Below are 21299 nucleotides of genomic sequence, written 5' to 3'. Positions count from 1 at the left end.
TAATGGGTGAATATGATAAGGAAGCCCTAATTTTGATTGTGAGGCCAAGATCGATGGCCATGGCGAGGGCAACGTAAGAATTGATCTAATTTTCAAAGAAGAGATCCACATTCATGTCTTGGAGGATGGATCTTATTTCGGGATGGATTACTCAGACACAGCAAGGGAGTTTGGGATTGTAGAGTATGTAGAGTGCTTTGCTTTGGTATCATTTTGGCTCGTGTTATCTGATGATGGTTATTTAGCCTAGGGGCGCAATCGAGCCGAGCCAAGTTGAATAGCTAGAGGCTCAAGCTTGACTCGATTCAAGCACGAAACTTGACTTGAGATCGATCGAGCCAAGGTATGCTGAACTGGGCCGAACGACTCACCTATACCAAAATGAATTGGCACGGTTCAGCTGCTTTTTTTTTTCCAAAAAAGCCCTGAGTCACTCCGAAATAGGCAGTTCAAAGCGGAGCCGGTGCGAACTGCTCGATTTGTATCAGTTTGAACTGGTTCGGCATCAGTTCACACTGGTTGGAACTGGTTCGGCATCCCCTCTCTTTCAATAATAGAGAGGCCTGCGAAGGCTCAATTCGCACCGGTTTGAACCGGTTCGGCACCCCCTCTTTCAATAATAGAGAGGCCTGAGAAAGCTCCCTTCTTCCCTTTCGTTTTCAAACCTCCCTTTCACCAAAACTCTATGATTTCAATGATTAAAGAAGGATCCAACCAAAACATGGATGCAGAACAATGAAAAAATCACAACATTCCACGCATGCTTCTAGCTGATCAACTACAGCTATACGGATCATCAAGAGCTGACCATCATATGACTCCAAGTCTGAGACATCCTTCTAGAGATATAACCGAGAGTTGCTTAGACGAGGTCATTATGCTACATGATCGACTTAGTCAGTAGGACGAAATCCATCCTTCTAGCACAGCAAGACAGAGGGGGCCACAAAGGAAAAGAAGGCAATTGCTCAGTGCAGCTTGAAAGAAAAAGAAAAGGCAGTTGCAACCTCGATGGAGAGAGTGGAGGAGTCAGTTCACTCAGATTCAGTGATCAGAAAGAGTAGTAATGATAGTTTTGGTGATCATGGTTCTGGTGGCTAAGGAGGGAATGGAGGACAAGAGACCATCATTTTAAGACAGTCGTAAGATAGTCTTCAATTCACCTATGAGTCCTAGTTTACGCATGTCACAGAATAATTACACGATACACAAGCTGATAAAACTCACGAGGACACGATTGCATATAAGAGACGAGCTTCTCAAGATCGTTCAGGATACGATGCAACTGCAGATGATCTCGTATGTGAGTAACATTCATAGACTATTAGGTTCCGAATCGTATGCTGGATCCTATTATTGTAGCCACAAGCAACTATGATCTATACGGATATGGATATAGTGCATCTGAGGCATCGTCTTCTAATGGCTATTACCTATACAACCTAAAGCATCTTACGAGTCGGATTTTGTTGCCCGCATATTTGGATGGGCCCTTCTATATCCATATTATCAGTCAGAGAATGCCTCTTAGAGCCAGAGCTTTAGCGAAAGATCTAAGACGGGTTATAACTCAGAGCACATGCCTTATATGACAAGCATACAAAACAACACCACAAGGTTAGAGGGATGGGCTATGTCTCTTAATTATGCTGATGATCTAGATATCTACAAGAGATATTGCCACTTGAAGAATTCTAGATATCAGTATTGATGTTGTACTTTAAATATATATAATTGATTGTATCATTTTATGTTTTGTATCTTACTAAATAATTTTAGGATATTTTATGTTGCTTCTAGCGTGCAAAGCTAGGATCGCTGGCTTTTTTCTTTACATTTTGGTTTCGGCCTGATGTTAACATAGAAAGCTGGAGGTAGCAAACCCAATGACATATTTGCCAAGCTTTTGCCTTCCTAAGGTAGCATCGTTTTAAAGTAATGCCACGGTAACACACAAAAATCACTCCAAAATGTCAGAAGCATCATTTAGGGAATACCGAGGTGAGAATCATCAAACTATACAACAAATATAAAAGTAGACTTAAAAGCATTCAGAAAACCAAAAATAATTAAAAAAATAATAAAAATAAAAAATATGGTGTGGTTCAGAATTGGCATCGTATCGTATGTCGGTATGTACTGAGTCGGTACCATACCGAACCGGAAGCCATCCAATAGGGTCCCGAACCAATTCAGCTAACCTTAGATCGAGCCTTAATATCCAGGCTTAAACTCAACTCGATCAAAAAAAAAACAATACTCGAGATCAACTGGACTCGACTTGAATATTAACTGAGCCATACTTAAGCTTGAGTTCGAGCTTGAACTCAAGCTTTGGTCATTCAAAAATATGGTTAGAAGTTAGAAGTTATGTTAGATTAAAAAAATATATAAATATTATTGTTATAACCCAACCCAATTTGGGTTAATAGAAAGCTGGACTTAGTCCATTTGAGCATCCCATATATAGAAAATGGCCTGGAACAAAAAAAACCTTAGCATGGCATGTGCCTAGATAAAGTAAGATACGCAATGGGAGTCTTCTTCCTTGATGGGCTCCTGATGGGAGTCGGAAAGCTATGGCCACCAGAATAAGAAAGGAACTAGGGGTTCCTCTATTAAAGGTCCTCCCGTCTCCTTCAAGGCATCACCACTGCTAAACACATTGTTGATAGTCCCTTCTTCCTTTTTCTTCCACGTGACACAATCCCTATTTTTGTTGATTTTTCTCGACCATCCCTATTAAAGGTCCTCCCTGAGGCTGGTTGGGATTGCCTTATGAGATTGCCTAATTTGGCTCCATCCTCTATTTTTGTTTTCTTTCCTTTATTTGATTTGATGCCAAGTCCTTTGCTGGAGCTTTGGTCGAGCTCCTGGCAACTCCCAGTGACTGTTCAATGGAGCCTTGATTGCTAGTGCGTGGGTCGAGCCCGATGGAAGCTCCATTACCCTTGTTTCAGTCCGATCCCTATTATAACAACCCAGGATCTCACCCAAAATGGCTAGCCGAAAGTTATTATTTGGGTTCCTTGATCCTGTATAAGTACCCAAGATCTACCCAGCGAATAATCGATGTGGGACTAAACACACGCCCGCACAGGTCCTCACTGTTAGATGTATGCCCTAGAAGCCAATTTTGGCTGACACATTATTAATTCTAGGACATAATTTGTACTTGACTTTATTATTATTGAATAAATAAAAGGCATCTTTTTCATTCATATTATTATTGTGTCTATGAATCGTCCAAGGAATTAATAAGATGATGATGCATATTCTCAAGAGTTGAGAATTTGAGCCATGTATCATTAGTGATTAATTTCTAAACGCTCCTGATCGATGGATCATCACGAGGACGGTGATCGATCCGATGAGATCAGTGCACAGATTACTTTCCTTATGGATGGACAGACTCGAGTCCACAGTGTAGCGACACTGAAGTAATAGTGCAGGTGCTTGTTAGAACAAGGGTACTGAGCGTGACCAAGACAAGAAGTCACTTGGATGTCTATCCACTCGTCAGTGACTTGCTTGATGTTGCAGTAGTGTGACTGGTCCTTTGACCTGCGGTGCTTCGGCTACTCACAGTGAGGTTATTGTAGTTTGACTGCACACATACATGGTCTCTAGCCATATGGGTCCATGCAGTGTAGATTGGCTGCAGTAAGTTCACTGTAGGAGTAGGGTATGCACCTATAAGGAATCTATCGACCTTGATAGAAGAGGAGAGATCCTATGTGATTTGTTAGACTGAGTTCTAAGACCTTGGCCAGGGCAGTAATATAAAGTGGAGAAAGAGTTTTCCACTCGAACTCAGTCGAATAAATCTTGACATATGACAGACGATGGGGTTTGACGAGTTGTCCATGACCTCCGTCCTGTAGGGATCCACGATAGTAGGACTGTATCACATGTAACTGCACCTAGAGGTTCATCATTCTATTCTACTGGGTAGCCACTACATGCTGCTAGGTGTCACTGGTGGATGGTGGGACTCACAGGGATTATCTCGATGATCGATAAACCCTAATGAGTTGAGTTGGAATCGTTCCAACCATTGAAAGGAGTTTTCAATGATATTATGATAGAGATCATAATATATCTCACTACCAGTCAGAATAGAACCTATGGGGTCACACACACTAGAAGTATTGACCGATCCGATGGTTGAAATCGTGATTAGGAATCACAAGTAATCAATTCGATTGATATTCAGTTGAAGAAGGAACAAAGGGAATTAATTAATTGGACTTGAAACAAGAGTCCTACTTCGAGTAGGATTCCTAGAGTCCTAATTGGATTAGGACTGGGAATCCTAGTTGGAGTAGGACTGGGATTCCTACAATCCTAATTAGATTAGGAGTTTTGAATTAAAATTGGATTCCTACTTGGAGTAGGATTCCTAGAGTCCTAATCGGATTAGGACTTCGGATTCAAATAGAGTCCTAATTGGATTAGGACTAAAATTAAATATGTCCTAATTTGGATTAGGGTTTCTTAAGTCACAATTAATTATTAATCTAATGAATCAATAAGACTCCTAATTGGATTAGGATTGAAGAGTTCAATTGAGTCAAAATTGATTTAAGTTCTAATTGGATTAGGACTTACCTAGATTGGATCCAAATTGGTTCACCCTTGGGCTAAGCCTAATTGGATTAGGGCTTGACCACATTAGGGCATTCCAATCCTCTTAATGTGATTAGGGTTTACCATGAGGAGGGGGACCCCTCCCCTTTCCATGTGGTGAGGGAGAAGAGAGGGCCGCCCCTCTTAGGAAATAACAGGGCTCCTAATTGTAGGAGCCCTAGATGCTATAAAAGGAGGAGGCGGGCGACGCTAAGCATAGAAGCCCTCTCTTGTGCCGTGGCCACCCTCTCCCTTCCTTGGTTCAGCCGCAAGCAAGGAAGAAAAGAAGAGGCTTGGCGGCTCCTCCTCCTCCTCTCTTCCTCTTCCAACGCAGGGAAAAGAAAAGGCTGCAGGCTTGTTTCTCTTTTCATCCTTCTTCTTCCTCCTCTCAAGCACAATCAAGGGTTGATTGAAAGAGAGGAAATCAGCCATCAAAAGAAGTCTTTGCAAGGGAGCTAGCACCCCGGGAAGACAGAGAGCTTTGATCGGATCCTGCTTCGTGTGGATACCCGTAGAGGCCGGACTTGAACGGCTTCAAGCGAACCTTCATCCTAAACCACGAACTTCAGTTTGCGGTGATCATCTACCCGCACAAGGTGAAGATCTGATCTTCTAATATTTTAAAAGTTTTTAATCTTATCTAACTACGAACGGTTCATGAAACAACGTTCATGCGATGAACGTCGATCCCGCACATGCCTTCCGCTGCCATCTGAATTTTTTTTGAAATATCAGCGGCATGGGCGGGTTCCCAACAGTGGTATCAGAGCCTAGGCTTCGTAGATTAAGGTAAGATTAATTATTAAAGGCTTATTAGATCTGAAAATTGAATGATCATGCATGCTGAAAATTTCTGCATGCAGATTTTTCAGGGTGCTGATTTTTGCATGCTGATTTTTATGTGATAAGTGATGATTCTAATTGCATTGTTAATGAGATTACAAAGTTTAGAATCATGATTAGCATGATCAGCAACCTATGTCATGAGATAATCAGTTAGTTTTCAGATCTGAAAATTATAATTGTTGCATGTGGTGATGATCATAGGATTCAAACCCTTTTGGTATCAAATGTAATGACCTGCGATGTGATCTGTGATGTCATGTAATTTTTCAGATGCTTGCATGCATCTTATTTGATGTTTTGAGAGGCCTGCGTGCCTCCTAAAAGGAGATGTAATTTATTTTTATTTTTATTTTACATCTGGTTGTATTTCTGTGATGTGATGTACGTCAACGATCAAGTTGAAGACAAGGCATGAGATGAACAGGTGATCTAAGCGGTTGATGGCGATTGGATCAAGAGTTGATCAAGGATCGAATCAAGGAGGCTTGGAACCAATTCAAGAGTTGAAGACCAGTTGATCGATTGACGTGCATGTGCTTGTAATACGACCTAACTAGAATCCATGATCATCACCTATTTAAAGTTTAGCTTTAATTATTGCTGCGATTATAACTGCCTGCAATGTGCCGTTTGCATGTGATGTGAATGAGAGTCGGGTAGATAGGTTTACATGTGATGTAGCAAACCCAATTGAGACCTAAATTAAAACCTCCTCAATCAAGTCGAGAGTGAACCACATGAGCAAGTCATATTAGATTAATTGATCTAATTGGTGTCTAGGAAAGCATGAAAGGTGGTTACTTAATTAGGACCTTACTCTCTGAGTAAGGGGAGCCTCCCACCTGCTTACCTGGCCAATTGTTCGATTACCTCTTATGAAGAGCTCAAGTTGCAAACACTAAGACCTGATTAACCAATATTAAGTCAATAGGTCTTCCACTGTAGTAGAGCTGCTAAGGCCTTTCTGATGTTGATTTGTCTCGGCTGGATACAGTGGTCAAGTTGCATCGGGGGGCTGGACCTCTCTATAGACATGAGATGTTGTAGGGTAAAGGTGGGGTTGGGCACCAATAACTGTTAGGTGAGGACCCAATGACGACTTTATTCCTACGGTTATACGGTGGGTCTGACTTAACTAAGAAATGGGACCAATAACTGTTAGGTGAGGTTTTCATGGCTTAGAGACCAAGTTACACTGCAACATGCTTGAGAAGCATTGTACAAGAGTTGTACATTCATCAATCTATGTGTCACCAATAACTGTTAGGTGAGGTGGCATGTAAATCGGTGGGACCGCAGTACCCACTAGAAACCCTAGTCGTGTGGGATTTCCGTTTTCCTACCAGGGGAGTGTGAGGAATTCGAGAAAATAGTGGGAGTTACATTTGTTCTAAAAGACCTTAGAACAGATTAGGATCAAGTACAAAAGTCTAACTAGAATCTTTACTCTCTGAGGATTATAAAGTCAGCTTCTAGACTCTTAACTCATATCCTATAGAACAACCGTTTGACCAAACCCAATTATAAAGATTGGCTCAGCAAATTTCAAAAATAGTTTTGAATTGTGAGAAATTCGGGTATATGCTAGACCATGGAATCCCCATGTTACCAATCCGTCCGATCACTGATCAGCGTAAGACGCTTGTTAAGTGGACGAACAATGACAATAAAGTTAGGTGCTGCACAATGGCATCCATGTCCAATGCATTACAATGCCAGCATGAGAACATGAAGACTGCCAGGGACATATTAAATCACCTGCAAGAGTTGTATGGTGATCAGAGTCACGCAGCTCGGTTTGAAGTGTCCAAGAGGCTCTTCAAAGCCAAGATGCGTGGGCAGTCTGTCCATGATCATGGTTTGACCATGATAAAGGACTTAGAGAAGCTTGAGAAGCTTGGCATGACCATGCACAAGGAATTGCAAACGGATTTGATCCCGCAATCCCTTCCAGCTTCATATGAATAGTTTATAGTAAACTACCATATGAACAAGGTTGTATGCACTAAAATAGAATTGTTAAATAAATTGGTAACTACTTAGGGACCTTGAAGAAGTTCAAGGGGCATCGTTTTCGCTGTCAAGTTGGTTTCTACTTTCAAGAGAGAGTCTATTTGGAAGAAGAAGAAGCCTGCGAAGAAGCAGAAGACTAAGAAAACACCAAGTAAGGAAGTTCCAAGAAAAAGGCCAATTGCAAGGAAAAGTGTTTCCATTGCATCATGGACGGCCATTGGAAGAGGAACTGTCCTACATACATGGGAAGCATAAAGAACATGAAGGGTGACAGACCTTCAGAAGGTTTGTCAGATATGCTCAGGATACTTAGGGACTGTTACCTATTGCTAGCAGAAATTTGATTTCTGTATTTTATTTAGCACAGAAAGATTTTTATTTATTTGAAAAATTAAATTGATTCAAATGGTTTTATGATTGACAGTCTCTATCACATACATATGGATGTATCTGTGAATATATCTGAGCAAACAGTGAATACCATAGGATCTAATAGATCCAAAAATGAGATAAATCTAAAGTATTTATGGCACCTCAGGCTTGGCCATATAGGAGAAGACAGAATAAACAAATTGGAGAAACATGAGCTTTTGGGCTCATTGACTTTCGAGTCATATTTGATTTGTGAATTCTGCCTTCAAGGAAAGATGGCCAAATTATCCTTTGTAGGACACAGGGAGGTCCACTGAAATACTTACCCTAGTACACACTGATGTGTGTGGCCCATTCGATGTGCAGGCTAGGGGTTGTAATTTTTTACTTCATTTTACCGATGATTACTCACGGTATGGATATGTGTATGAGACACAAATATGAAACTTTTGAAAGGTTCAAAAAGCTTAGATATGAAGTAGAAAAATAAGCACAAAAACTCATTAAGGTTCTTCGATCAGATCGAGGAAGTGAATACTTAATGGAGAGTTCCGTGATTATCTCAAGGAGAATGGTATAGGTTTCATAATGGACTCCTCTTGGTACCCTCAGCTCAACTGGAGTGTCAGAGAGGAGGAATCGACTCTATTGATATGGTCCAGTCCATGATGAGCTTCACTGATTTCCCTTGTTTCTTAGATGGATGCCCTATTTTCAGCTATTTACTTGTTGAATAGAGTTCCCTCTAAATCCGTTCCTACCACACCGTATGAGATTAGCATGGTAAGAACCAAGTCTTGATCATCTCAAGATTTGGAAATGTCCGGCCACGTCAAGAGACTACAGGCAGACAAACTAGAGGCTAGGACCATAAGTTGCTCGTTTTATAGGATATCCTAAAGAGTATTAGGATACAATTTTTACGTCTCAGAGGAGCACAATGTGTTTGTGAGCCGTCATGCCATCTTCTTGGAAAACCAGTTTATCCTTGATAGAGGCAGTGGGAGGAAATTGAGCTTGAAAGAGAAAGTCTCTGAAAAGCAACGAGTCATGGATCCTATCGAAACCCATTAATACAGAGCCAGTACACGATGTCCCTCACTACCTCGCAGATCAAGTAGGTCTCCCCATCCTCCCGATAGATACTTAGGTTATACTAGAAAGGATACCGAGGAAATGTTCCTAGTGGGAGATAGGGATCACACACAGGATCCAAAACCTACGACGAGGTGATATCTGATATCGATTCCGAGAAATGGTTGGAAGCTATGAAGTCAGAGTTAGACTCCATGCATTCCAACTAAGTCTGGACCTTAGTAGATCCACCAGAAGGTATTGTACCTATTGGATGCAAATGGATCTACAAAAGAAAAATAGGTTCGGATGGAGAGGTAGAGACCTATAAGGCAAGGCTTGTGGCGAAAGGGTATAGTCAGCGCGAAGGCATTGACTATCAGGAGACCTTTTCCACCTGTAGCCATGCTAAAATCCATCCGAACATTGCTTGCCATTGCAGCATTTCATGATTATGAAATCTGGCAGATGGATGTGAAAACTGCTTTCCTGAATAGATATCTTGATGAAGATATCTATATGGAACAGCCTTTGGGTTTTTACTTTCAGTGATGGAGATCACAAGGTCTGCAAGCTGCAAAGGTCCATCTATGGACTAAAGCAAGCATCTCGGAGTTGGAACACTCGTTTCGATGACGCAATCAAAACGTTTGATTTCATCAAAAACGAAAGAGGAACCGTGTGTTTACAAAAGGTTAGTGGGAGCGCTGTCGTATTTCTCGTACTGTACGTGGACGACATCCTCCTGATAGGAAATGATATTCCCATGCTAACCTCGGTCAAGGTCTGGTTGTCAAAAAGGTTCTCCATGAAAGACCTTGGGGAAGCATCCTATATTTTGGGAATAAAGATCTATAGAGATAGATCTAAAAGGATGCTTGGCCTATCACAGAAGATGTACATAGAGGAAGTGCTGAAAAGGTTCAGCATGGAAAACTCTAAAAGGGGTCTCTTACCCCTAAGGCATGGAATTAATCTCTCTAAGAAGATGTGACCCAACACATCTGAAGAGATTTCAACGCATGAGCAAGATCCCCTATGCATCAGCAATAGGGAGCCTCATGTATGCCATGCTATGTACATGACTTGATATAGTACATGCTGTGAATGTCACGAGCATATGTCAATCAGATCCAGGCAAAAAGCACTGGATAGCTGTGAAGAACAGTCTTAAGTACTTGAGAAGAACTAAGGACTTGTTCTTGGTCTTTGGAAGAAGATCAGAGTTGAAGGTAGAAGGATGCACACATATTGATGATAGAAAGTCTACATCAGAATATGTGCAATGGTGGTTCAGTAAATTGGAAGAGTTCCAAACAACCGATCATTATAGATTCTACTTAGAAGCTGAATGTTAAGCCGTCTCTAAGGGTGCAGTGGGAATCTTTTGGTTTAAAAAGTTCATTGCAGAGTTAGGTGTAATGTCATCAGATGTCATAACACTCTACTGCGATAACAAAGCACCATAGCACTAGCTAAGGAGCCAAAGGTCTCACCAGAAATCGAAGCACATAGAGCGGCAGTTTAACCTAATAAGCGACTACCTCGAAAGAAAATAAGTAGAGAATCAGAGAGTAGACTCCACAGAAAATGTGGCGGACCCATTCACTAAGTAGCTAAGTCGGCAGAAAACTAAAGCGCATCTTGAGAAGATGGGGCCTTAGGTTTATGACTGATTGGCTTTAGTGCAAGTGGGAGATTGTTAGATGTATGCCCTAGAAGCCAATTTTGGCTGACACATATTAATTCTAAGACATAATTTGTACTTGACTTTATTATTATTGAATAAATGAAAGGCATCTTTTTTCATTCATATTATTATTGTGTCTATGAATCGTCCAAGGAATTAATAAGATGATGATGCATATTCTCAAGAGTTGAGAATTTGAGCCATGTATCATTAGTGATTAATTTCTAAACGCTCCTGATCGATGGATCATCACGAGGACGGTGATCGATCCGATGAGATCAGTGCACAGATTACTTTCCTTATGGATGGACGAGACTCGAGTCCACAGTGTAGCGACACTGAAGTAATAGTGCAGGTGCTTGTTAAGAACAAGGGTACTGAGCGTGACCAATACAAGAAGTCACTTGGATGTCTATCCACTCGTCAGTGACTTGCTTGATGTTGTAGTAGTGTGACTGGCAAGGTCCGCCGTACCGGTACCGGTCGGCGTACCGGTGGCCGGCCGGACCGGTACGGTACCGGTCCGGTACGTACCGGCTGGTACCCGGTCCCGTACCGGCCGGTACGCGGTGGTTTCAAAAACCACAGCGCGCGGCGCTGTGGTTCTAAAAAAAAAAAAATCGTACCAATGCGAACCGGCCGGTTCGCACCGGTACGAGGCCGGTACCGGCCGGTACGGGCTCCGAACCGGCCGGTACGGGCCCGAACCGGCCGGTACGGGCCCGAACCGGCCGGTACGCACCCGTACCGGCCGGTTCGGATAAAAAAACCAGGAAATACCGATTTTTTATCCGTTCCGGTACCGGTCCACGGCCGGACCGGTACGTACCGGCCCGAACCGGCCGGTACGGGCCGGTACGGCATTCCATGGTGACTGGTCCTTTGACCTGCGGTGCTTCGGCTACTCACAGTGAGGTTATTGTAGTTTGACTGCACACATACATGGTCTCTAGCCATATGGGTCCATGCAGTGTAGATTGGCTGCAGTAAGTTCACTGTAGGAGTAGGGTATGCACCTATAAGGAATCTATCGACCTTGATAGATAAGGAGAGATCCTATGTGATTTATAAGACTGAGTTCGTAAGACCTCGGCCAGGGCAGTATGCACAGTGGAGAAAGAGTTTTCCACTCTCGAACTTAAGTCGAATAAATCTTCACATATGACAGACGATGGGGTTTGACGAGTTGTCCATGACCTCCGTCCTGTAGGGATCCCCGATAGTAGGACTGTATCACATGATAACTGCACCTAGAGGTTCATCATTCTATTCTACTGGGTAGCCACTACATGCTGCTAGGTGTCACTGATGGATGGTGGGACTCACAGGGATTATCTCGATGATCGATAAACCCTAATGAGTAGAGTTGGAATCGTTCCAATCCATTAAAGGAGTTTTCAATGATATTATGATAGAGATCATAATATATCTCACTACCAGTCAAAATAGAACCTATGGGGTCACACACACTAGAAGTATTGACCGATCCGATGGTTGAATCGTGATTAGGAATCACAAGTAATCAATTCAATTGATATTCAGTTGAAGAAGGAACAAAGGGAATTAATTAATTGGACTTGAAACAAGAGTCCTACTTCGAGTAGGATTCCTAGAGTTCTAATTGGATTAGGACTGAGAATCCTAATTGGAGTAGGACTGGGATTCCTACTTGGAGTAGGATTCCTACAATCCTAATTAGATTAGGAGTTTTGAATTAAAATTGGATTCCTACTTGGAATAGGATTCCTAGAAGTCCTAATTGGATTAGGACTTCGAATTCAAATAAGAGTCCTAATTGGATTAGGACTAAAAATAAACATGTCCTAATTTGGATTAGGGTTTCTTAAGTCACAATTAATTATTAATCTAATGAATCAATAAGACTCCTAATTGGATTAGGATTGAAGAGTTTCAATTGAGTCAAAATTGATTTAAGTTCTAATTGGATTAGGACTTACCTAGATTGGATCCAAATTGGTTCACCCTTGGGCTAAGCCTAATTGGATTAGGGCTTGACCACATTAGGGCATTCCAAACCCTGCTTAATGTGGATTAGGGTTTACCATGAGGAGAGGTGTACGCCCCTCCCCTTTCCATGTGGTGAGGGATGAAGAGAGGGGGGCCGGCGCCCCCTCTTAGGAAATAACTCTAGGGCTCCTAGATTGTAGGAGCCCTAGATGGCTATAAAAGGAGGCAAGGGCCGACGCCCTAAGCAATAGAAGCCCTCCTCCTTTGTGCCGTGGCCACCCTCTCCCCTTCCTTGTTTCAAGCCGCAAGCAAGGTGAAAGAAAAGAAGAGGCTTGGCGGCCTCCTCCTCCTCTCTTCCTCCTTCCAACGCAGGGAAAAAGGAAAAGGCTGCGAGCAAGCATTGGATCTTCATCCATCTTCATCCTTCTTCTTCCTCCTCCTAAGCACAATCAAGGGTTGATTGAAAGGGAGGAAATCAGCCATCAAAAGAAGTCTGCAAGGGAGCTAGCACCCCGGGAAGACTAGAGAGCTTTGATCGGATCTCTGCTTCGTGTGGATACCCGTAGAGGCCGGACACTTGAACGGCTTCAAGCGAACCCTCTTCCTAAAACCACGAACTCAGATTTGCGGTGATCATCTACCCGCACAAGGTGAAGATCTGATCTTCTAATATTTTTAAAAGTTTTTAATCCTTGCCTAACTACAAACGGTTCATGAAACAACGTTCATTGCGATGAACGTCGATCCCGCACATGCCTCTTCCGCTGCCATCTGATTTTTGTTTTAAAATATCAGCGGCATGGGCGGGTTCCCAACACTCACATACTCCCCCCATTCAAGCCCTGACGTCCTCGTCCGGCTAAGGGTTCAAATCCATTCAAATCTAATCACAAACATCACGATCAGTCCATGGTCAACCCCAATGGATCCGTGCTGCAGTGTCCCCTAGTCCACATAAGTTATGGGCCAGGTCCGCTCTGATACCATTTGTAACAACCCAGGATCTCACCCAAAATGGCTAGCCGGAAGTTATTATTTGGGTTCCTTGATCCTGTATAAGTACTCAAGATCTACCCAGCGAATAACCGATGTGGGACTAAACACACGCCCGCACAAGTCCTCACACCTATTTTTTTCTTTCAACCACTAACCACCGGTGTTGATGAAGGGTGGACCTAAGAGGGTCCCACCCCTGTAACTTATGATGACCTCGATAAAAGGGTCTTGACCCCTTGGCCATCATGCAGCGTGCCCGGCCTCAAGACGGCTTATGTTCGACACCACTTGATTCCACCATCAATACTTCCTAAGTTCCTATAGTGTTATATATACTCTAATGAGATTCTTGTTCTATGTTTAGACTAGTTAGATTGTCCTGACTGGTATGTTGGGGCACTGCCGCTTGGCTAGCCTTATAAGGGTGTTGGGGCTTAGAATTTTGATTCTTAATAATAATCATAGCAAAATTTTGATCAAATATAATTTTTGAATATTAGACTCTGAGAGAGATTTTCGGAATTAATTGGATCTATTGGTTAGTTTCGTTTGCAAGATAAGTAATGTAATCATTTTTCTAAATTTATTGGCAAATTATAAAATTATTTTTAAATTAAATTGTTCATGATTTTTGAATTTGATGCATAGTATTTTTAATTATTGAATATGCCATTTTTTGGAATATTAACAAATTCATGATTAAATGTATTGATTTTGATATGGATTATATCCGATTGATTTCGATGTCATATGGTTTTATGAATTTTTTGATTTGGAACATGAAAGATATTTTTGAGAAAAAAAATGATTTGACTCACAATCGATACTTTGCTAGTAGGGGTTGTACGTTGGCATTTTTGATATCCTGTCACTGGGGGTTGTGGGTTCGTACTTTGATATCCTGCCAGTGGATGTTTATATGCTGGCACTTTGATTATTACTAAGCATATATTCTGGCCCAGCCGTAGGGTATGTATGTGGTCATAGTTCATGGCTGTCAAGATGAATTTGATGCTTTGAAAGAAATTGAATTATGAATGAAATTTGAATTTGAAATGATTTGATTCATATGCATATTGTTTCTGATAGTGTTGTATATTTAGATTTGATTTTGGGATTAATATGCTTTCCATGCTTATTTTCAGTATATTGTTATTTATCTTATTGCTTGATTTATCTAGCTAAAGTGTTTATTACTTAATGGGCCGTCTAGCTCATTATTCTATATTCTACTATTTTTATTGTTTGGAGAACTAGCTTAATCTAAGGATTCGTTATGAGAGACCAACTAGAGATAGAATTTTAACATCTTTATTTAGATTGGGTTTTATTAAAGTTGATGCAAGCCTTTCGAATATTATTGGTTTTATGAGATATTTAATTTTGATTTAGTTATTTAAATTAAAGTTTGAACATTAATTATTTAAATTTATTTCGTTGCTTGTTTATGATATCATGTTAAGATGCCTTGTATGCTTGTGGGGCTAGTTTTCTTTAACTATACGGCAGTTCACACGACCCCGGCTCGCGATCTCGAATTGGAGGCAAGACAATTATATTTTAAAATATTAAATTAATAATATATTATAAACCATGGTCTGCTGTACCGGTCCGTACGGGCCGGTACGTACCGGTCCGTACGGGACCGGTATCGGATTAGCGTGAAATCCGGTACCGGTAATTTATTGTTGAAGAACCGGTACGGGACCGGTTCGGACCGGTACGCCACCGGTTCGGACCGGTACGCCACCGGTTCGGACCGGTACGCCACCGATTCGGACCGGTACGAACCTAGTACGGACTGGTACGCCACCGGTACGGAACCGGTTTTGTACCAGTCCGGGACGCCACCGGTACAGCGGATCTTAATATAAACAAAATATAATATTATTAGAAATATATTCGACTAGGCTTGTGAGCCTTCAAGCTGAGTATTTTGCTAATGGAGCTCGAGTCAAAAAACTTTTCGAGCTCAACTCAAGCTCAGGAATAGTTGAGTCGAGCTTGGACCTAAGTCGAGCTAGAGCAGCTTGCAGGCTGCTCGGCTTATTTGCACCCCTAAATTAGCCCATGTTGGCAAAGTACACAGATATACATACATATATGTCTATATACGTATACATGCATAAATATACATATATATCTATATATGTATATTGACATATATATTTACATATATATGTACATGTCTATATATATATACATGTATACATATATTCACATATATATATATATATATATATATATATATATATATATCTACATACATGTATTTCCACACACGCACACACACACACACATATATATACATGTGCGTGTGTGTACTCCTAGACTTGTCTTGTGCTGAGCCGGAGTGCTCATTGATGCTGGCGCATTTTGGACTTTTTTTTTTGCCCTATAATGGCAAGCCGGTTTACTATTCTACTCTTATATGTTGACATCTTGTGGACATGCAGACACATTCTACTAACTTATACTTGTGTTGTCATTCCCTGGTATTCATGTTTCAAATGAATACACGTTAGTTTTGGGCAGACATGGAATGTGTAAATGTTCAATTTTCAATCATAGTGATCCTAGAATACGATAACAGCCTGAATCGCCAGATTTGGTCGATATCATATCATATTTACCATGAATCCGGATGGCTTGTGGTCTTGGTACAAAACGGGGCCCAAACCACTTTGTTTTGTTTCTAACTAGCCTGAATCCGAGGTCAGATTATCTCAGCCAAGAAGGTGGGAAAATTTGGAAAAATCCGAGGTCTCAGCCAATATGTTAGAAATAAGATATATTGAAACTTGGACAATTGGGTAAATCTGAAATTAGCACTTTTGGACATTGATTTTGAGGTTTATTAATAAAAACATCTATATAAAGAAGTAAACATCTATACAAAAAATAATATTCATTAACAAAGGTAGATAAAGTTACTTGATTTGATTATAGAGCAAGGAGTCAGACACTAGACATGCTGGGCCTGTGCTGGCTGGCATGTGCTGTACCAATAAGGTACCAGAACCTACAAATCCTAGGCAGTGAGCCAATTTGAACAACTCTAAACCGTTCAATAGTGAATCCATAGGTGTGTAAACAAATACTTTTGTTCTCATTTTCATAGTCTAAGCTTCTCTGGAGGGCATTTTTGAAGTTTGAAGCCTAGAATGACCAGGTTTTGCATCTTTTAATAGTCTTGTCTTGAAATTTATCAATATTTTGTCTTTCATATAATCCCCGTGCAATTGCATAGGTAATTGATTGATTGAGACTAGATGATTGCATTTGAATAACATTTTAATGCATTAAGTAGAAAGAAGTTTAAAACAATAAAAAAATTTGAAGAAAAGGCATAAAGCCACATCACAAGCCAAATTGGCAATGCCACATGGCATGCCAGCTTGGGCCCTGTGTTTGCATGGGCACTGGTGCAGGTTTTTAAAGTATTTGCTGCAAACTAGTACTGCAAGAAAGGAGCACATGAAAAAAAATTAATCTCCCAGACCCAAAAACACACAAAAACATTGATGTAGTTAATAAAAGTTGATTGACAGGCATGTGGTTGCTAATTTCATTGAATAACTTTCATTGCTCCAACTACAGTTCACAACAACATTCCAAAATCAACTGCTGTGCCTTCAAATAAAAACTTACTTCAAGGGGTTAGCAAGCAATCTTTGTCCAATTGTCACAAAAGCTAGTCTCCCTGATTTGACATAAAACCATGCAAGAGAAGAAAAACTGCAAAATCACCAAGAAGTAGATCTATAAGCTTCTTCACCTACAATAGATGTTATAACTACCTTCACAAACCCTTTAAACTTGTTTGATGTTTATATGAAAGAACCAACCTTCCCGTAAATATATGCTCCCCGAACTCCAAGGATAGATGGATATCTTACACCATCGTGCTTCAGAAATTCTTGTAGCAAATTTCTCATTTTCAATGCCTCCTCCATGTAGTTATCCTACAAAAATGGATGCGGTAAGCTACAAATGATAAATCTATTTGAAGGATAGTTAAATTATTACTACCTGGTTCATGTCTATAGTCTGTAGACCTTCACACGTGTAAAAATAATCGCATGATTTTGATTTTCAGGTTTCCCTTCACCCAAAATTGCAGGACCAGGGAGCTTTATCTTACTATATAACCTGAGAATAGAACATAAACAAGAGCAATGATGAAGTGCTGCTACCAAAAGAATGAAGCATGGGGGGGAGAGAGACAAAATGTAGAAATACAGACTGAAGATCATAATCGAGGAAATTAATGCAAAGCAAGGTAGATGCATATACAGCAAATTCACACAATTAAAATCATAAAACCAAGGATTATGAAACATTTCAATTCATTGGTTTCATATAAATCAAAGACAAACTCATAACCCTACAAAAAAAGAGAACCATAACCATAAGCATCTGGCATTTTCCCAACTATTTGATGTTGGCTTAACATATCCTCAGCTGCCAAGTATTCCTATGTAAGGCGACATCTAATTTTATTGCAGGCTTCTCTATGTCTTTTCTTACTTCTTCCATCTTAGAAAATAGAAATTTTCAACAATTATTTAAGAGAATCATAGATGTGATGTCTTTTCAGATATGCCTTAAATACCCAAAATCAGCGACGATGTATAAAAAAAGGATGATCAACTTCCCATTTTCCTACAAAAGTTGGCTACTCAATAACATCCATAGCTTCTCAATCTGTTGAATCTTCTATTACAGATGAATTCCACATTTTGATGCATGTGTTCAGCATTTTTGAACCCAGGGTTTTGTTATGGGCCTCATTGTCATCAAACTTCCTCAAGAGTTTCTTTGAGCATGTTCCCAACAATAGTTTGGTCAAGTAGGTTGTGCAAACTTAAATAATCTGGTTGTAACTAATATCAAAAACTAGAACTCTCTGCCATAACTACCAGGCTTATGTTAATAATTCAGCACTTGCTGAACAACGCCACGAACTAAGGCACCATGTCATCAATTACCGCTACCATAACGATTTCCCCTTGAATATCTGCCAAGCTTAAATAAAGCATATAAAAGGCTTGAAATATGAAAAATGTGGAAATGACACTTTGAATATCACCGGCTAGTCCACATATCTTCCATCTTTAAACAAGACAGAAGGTGATATGTCACAAATTTCTGCAATAGCAGCATGCTCCTTTTAATTATAAACAGATTTTTGTGTCATAATCATTTAGAGAACAAATAACTTTGCCAATATTCTCTTAAGAAATCATCCAGAAGCAATAAACATTGACCTCACCAATCTTCACAAAAGCCAACTCTAGCTTCTGTCTGTTTGATGCACTCACAATCCAAATAAGAAGAGATTCCGACATGCCTGTGGTATTGCATCATTCAGTCGGAATTTGGAAGTTCATCAATCAAAATTTTCAATAGAAACAAAACACCCCAATATCCCAAAGGCGTGTCAAATCTATAATCCCTATCCTCATTCAAAATCTTCTGGAAGCAAAATACTCATCTTTCTTTAAGTAGTAATTGTCCATGAAAAGAACAGGATATTAACTCGTACACATTACCAAATATATGATTGTTTCTTTTCCTTATTGACATGTTCATGCCTTTTTGTGCACTTCAAGACTATCTCAATATACCATTCATACTAACTCGCATTTAATATCTTAAATGTATAAGCTGTCAAAATCCACTTTATGTAGGTTCTTCAGCTATGCTTTAATTATGCTTGGGAAACTTCCCCACAATCTACTCTAATGTGTTCAATCAAAAGCAATTAGATTTATGATGGGCAGCTCCCACTTTCTGCAAGGACAAGCAGTGATTGAACACAAATTATTCACTGCTTAATAAGTTGATAAAGAATTTTACAAGGAGATAGATTTCACTTTTCAAAGTAACCTAAATGGTTGTATGTGTCAAATAAATATAAGCCACTGAAACATAAGCAATCAAAGGCACAACCTCTATCGCATTCATCACACTACATCTTCTAAGGATCCATAAATTAGTATGTCAATGTGATCCCAACCAAGGATCGCCGAACCGGTATCGGTAGGCATACCGGCCGGCCACCGGACTGGTTCGAACCGGTACCCAAACCGGTACCATTGGTTCGGCTTCCAAAAGCCCAAAAAATTTTTGGCCCAGCTGGTACGGGCCGGTATGGGGGTTGGTATGGGCCGGTTTGGACTGGTACGGGCCGGTATCGTTTTTTTAACACCGAACCGGACCGGTTCGGCAACGGGCGGAACCGGCCGGTACGGGCCGGTTCAGCATTCCTTAATCCAGCATAGCCTCTTTCTAGTCAAGCTCAAGAAACAGCATGCAAGAACCTGGGCCCATGCATTGTTGGATATGTATGTAGATTGTAGATATTCCTATACAGTGGCAAACGTGATAACACAGGATTATATGCAAACAGACCCACCCCACAAGGGTGTCAAGGACGGCTTCCAAGTTGAAATTAGGATCTGGGTCCCAAAAATCTCCTCAACTAGCTAGTACTATGAATTACCTAGGCTATACTAGTCCCAAGTCCTATTTTCTGTTTCGCAGCCTAAAAAAATTACCTTCAACTGTTTTTGACAAAATAATTTGTGCTACAGTTTCATTAGTTCAAGTTGGAAATTGGTAGTTGTCTAATTAGATGGCTACATTCAAGATGCCCTGTAAGAAAAAAAAAAATTAATGGCTAGAGAAGGATTAAAAGCCAATTTTGCAGGATGTGTGGGGAAAACAGAAAATATTTTTGCTATACTGTTTTGACTAGAAAGAGAGTATAAAAGTATCATATTAAATATGAATCACATTGAGGGCATCCTGGAGTGCTCAGATGCAACTATGAATGATATATCAGGCTTAACGAATTTGAAATTTCCAAGTTAGATTCCTTTATGAACAAACTCATCTGAACTCCTTATGTTTGGTAACAAGGAAACCTCTTCATTATTAGGAGGAAGTCTCTTGTATGATTTCCCACCAAATCTCTTGAAGTATAAAAAAACTTTAGGCAAGCCAAGGTTATTTTCTAGAAAAATCTTCATTTTGCCTTCCATGGTTATCTTTTTCTCAGCCACGCAGTAGTGAGAGTTGTATTAACTGAAGTCAAATCACTATTAAGGTAAAATTAATAAACTGGAAAGATAAAATGCTAAATTTTTCTGTAAATTGAGGAGAAGAAGCATCCAAGCAGTCACAAATTTGGATTTCAATTGCTTAGGCAACCATCAAAAATTGGCTGGCGGGATCAAACATTTGAACATTTAGGAGACGAGATTCTGCTGTTGGCATAAAGACTCACTTTTTCAATTTAGAACTCAATATGGTCAATATAACAGTGGAGATTGTCATCTGTAACGGGCACATTCATCAAGCTGCATATCATGAATTCAGGAATAGCATTGCAAGATGAAATAGACATCCTTCAATTTCCAAGAGCAGTCCATAAGAGAAAATCCTCTGTTGGATTGTGCATCATGGAGGTACCGAGTATAGTCATGGTTGATGAAATTAAAAGGGGCTATTTTGGCATGGTGGAAGCAACATCAAAAAGATATGTGACCAAGAAAGGATAAATTCCTTATCAAAGATGTGAAAGCTAATGAAAGCAAATTTCTAACCCAATAGCTATGAAGATCTTTGAAAAATTGAATATTGTGAAGCAAAGTTCTCAAAGAAGCAAGAAGCCAATATTTACTTCATAGTAGTGCAAGAAACT

General features: G+C 40.3%; 1 protein-coding gene across 1 annotated transcript in view; it reads right to left on the bottom strand.

Moving 5' to 3' along the window:
• LOC103710535 (callose synthase 3-like) overlaps positions 1-21299 on the bottom strand; it is a 115872-nt gene that overhangs the window by 8642 nt on the left and 85931 nt on the right. The window contains 5 exon segments of the mRNA XM_039116517.1: positions 17240-17326; positions 17437-17456; positions 17458-17553; positions 17621-17652; positions 17655-17740. Of these exon segments, the coding sequence (XP_038972445.1) occupies positions 17240-17326; positions 17437-17456; positions 17458-17553; positions 17621-17652; positions 17655-17740 (321 nt within the window).

This window comes from Phoenix dactylifera, unplaced genomic scaffold (assembly GCF_009389715.1).
Source record: "Phoenix dactylifera cultivar Barhee BC4 unplaced genomic scaffold, palm_55x_up_171113_PBpolish2nd_filt_p 000097F, whole genome shotgun sequence".
Taxonomy (NCBI): Eukaryota; Viridiplantae; Streptophyta; class Magnoliopsida; order Arecales; family Arecaceae; genus Phoenix; species Phoenix dactylifera.
This window is presented reverse-complemented; position numbering and strand designations above follow the sequence as displayed.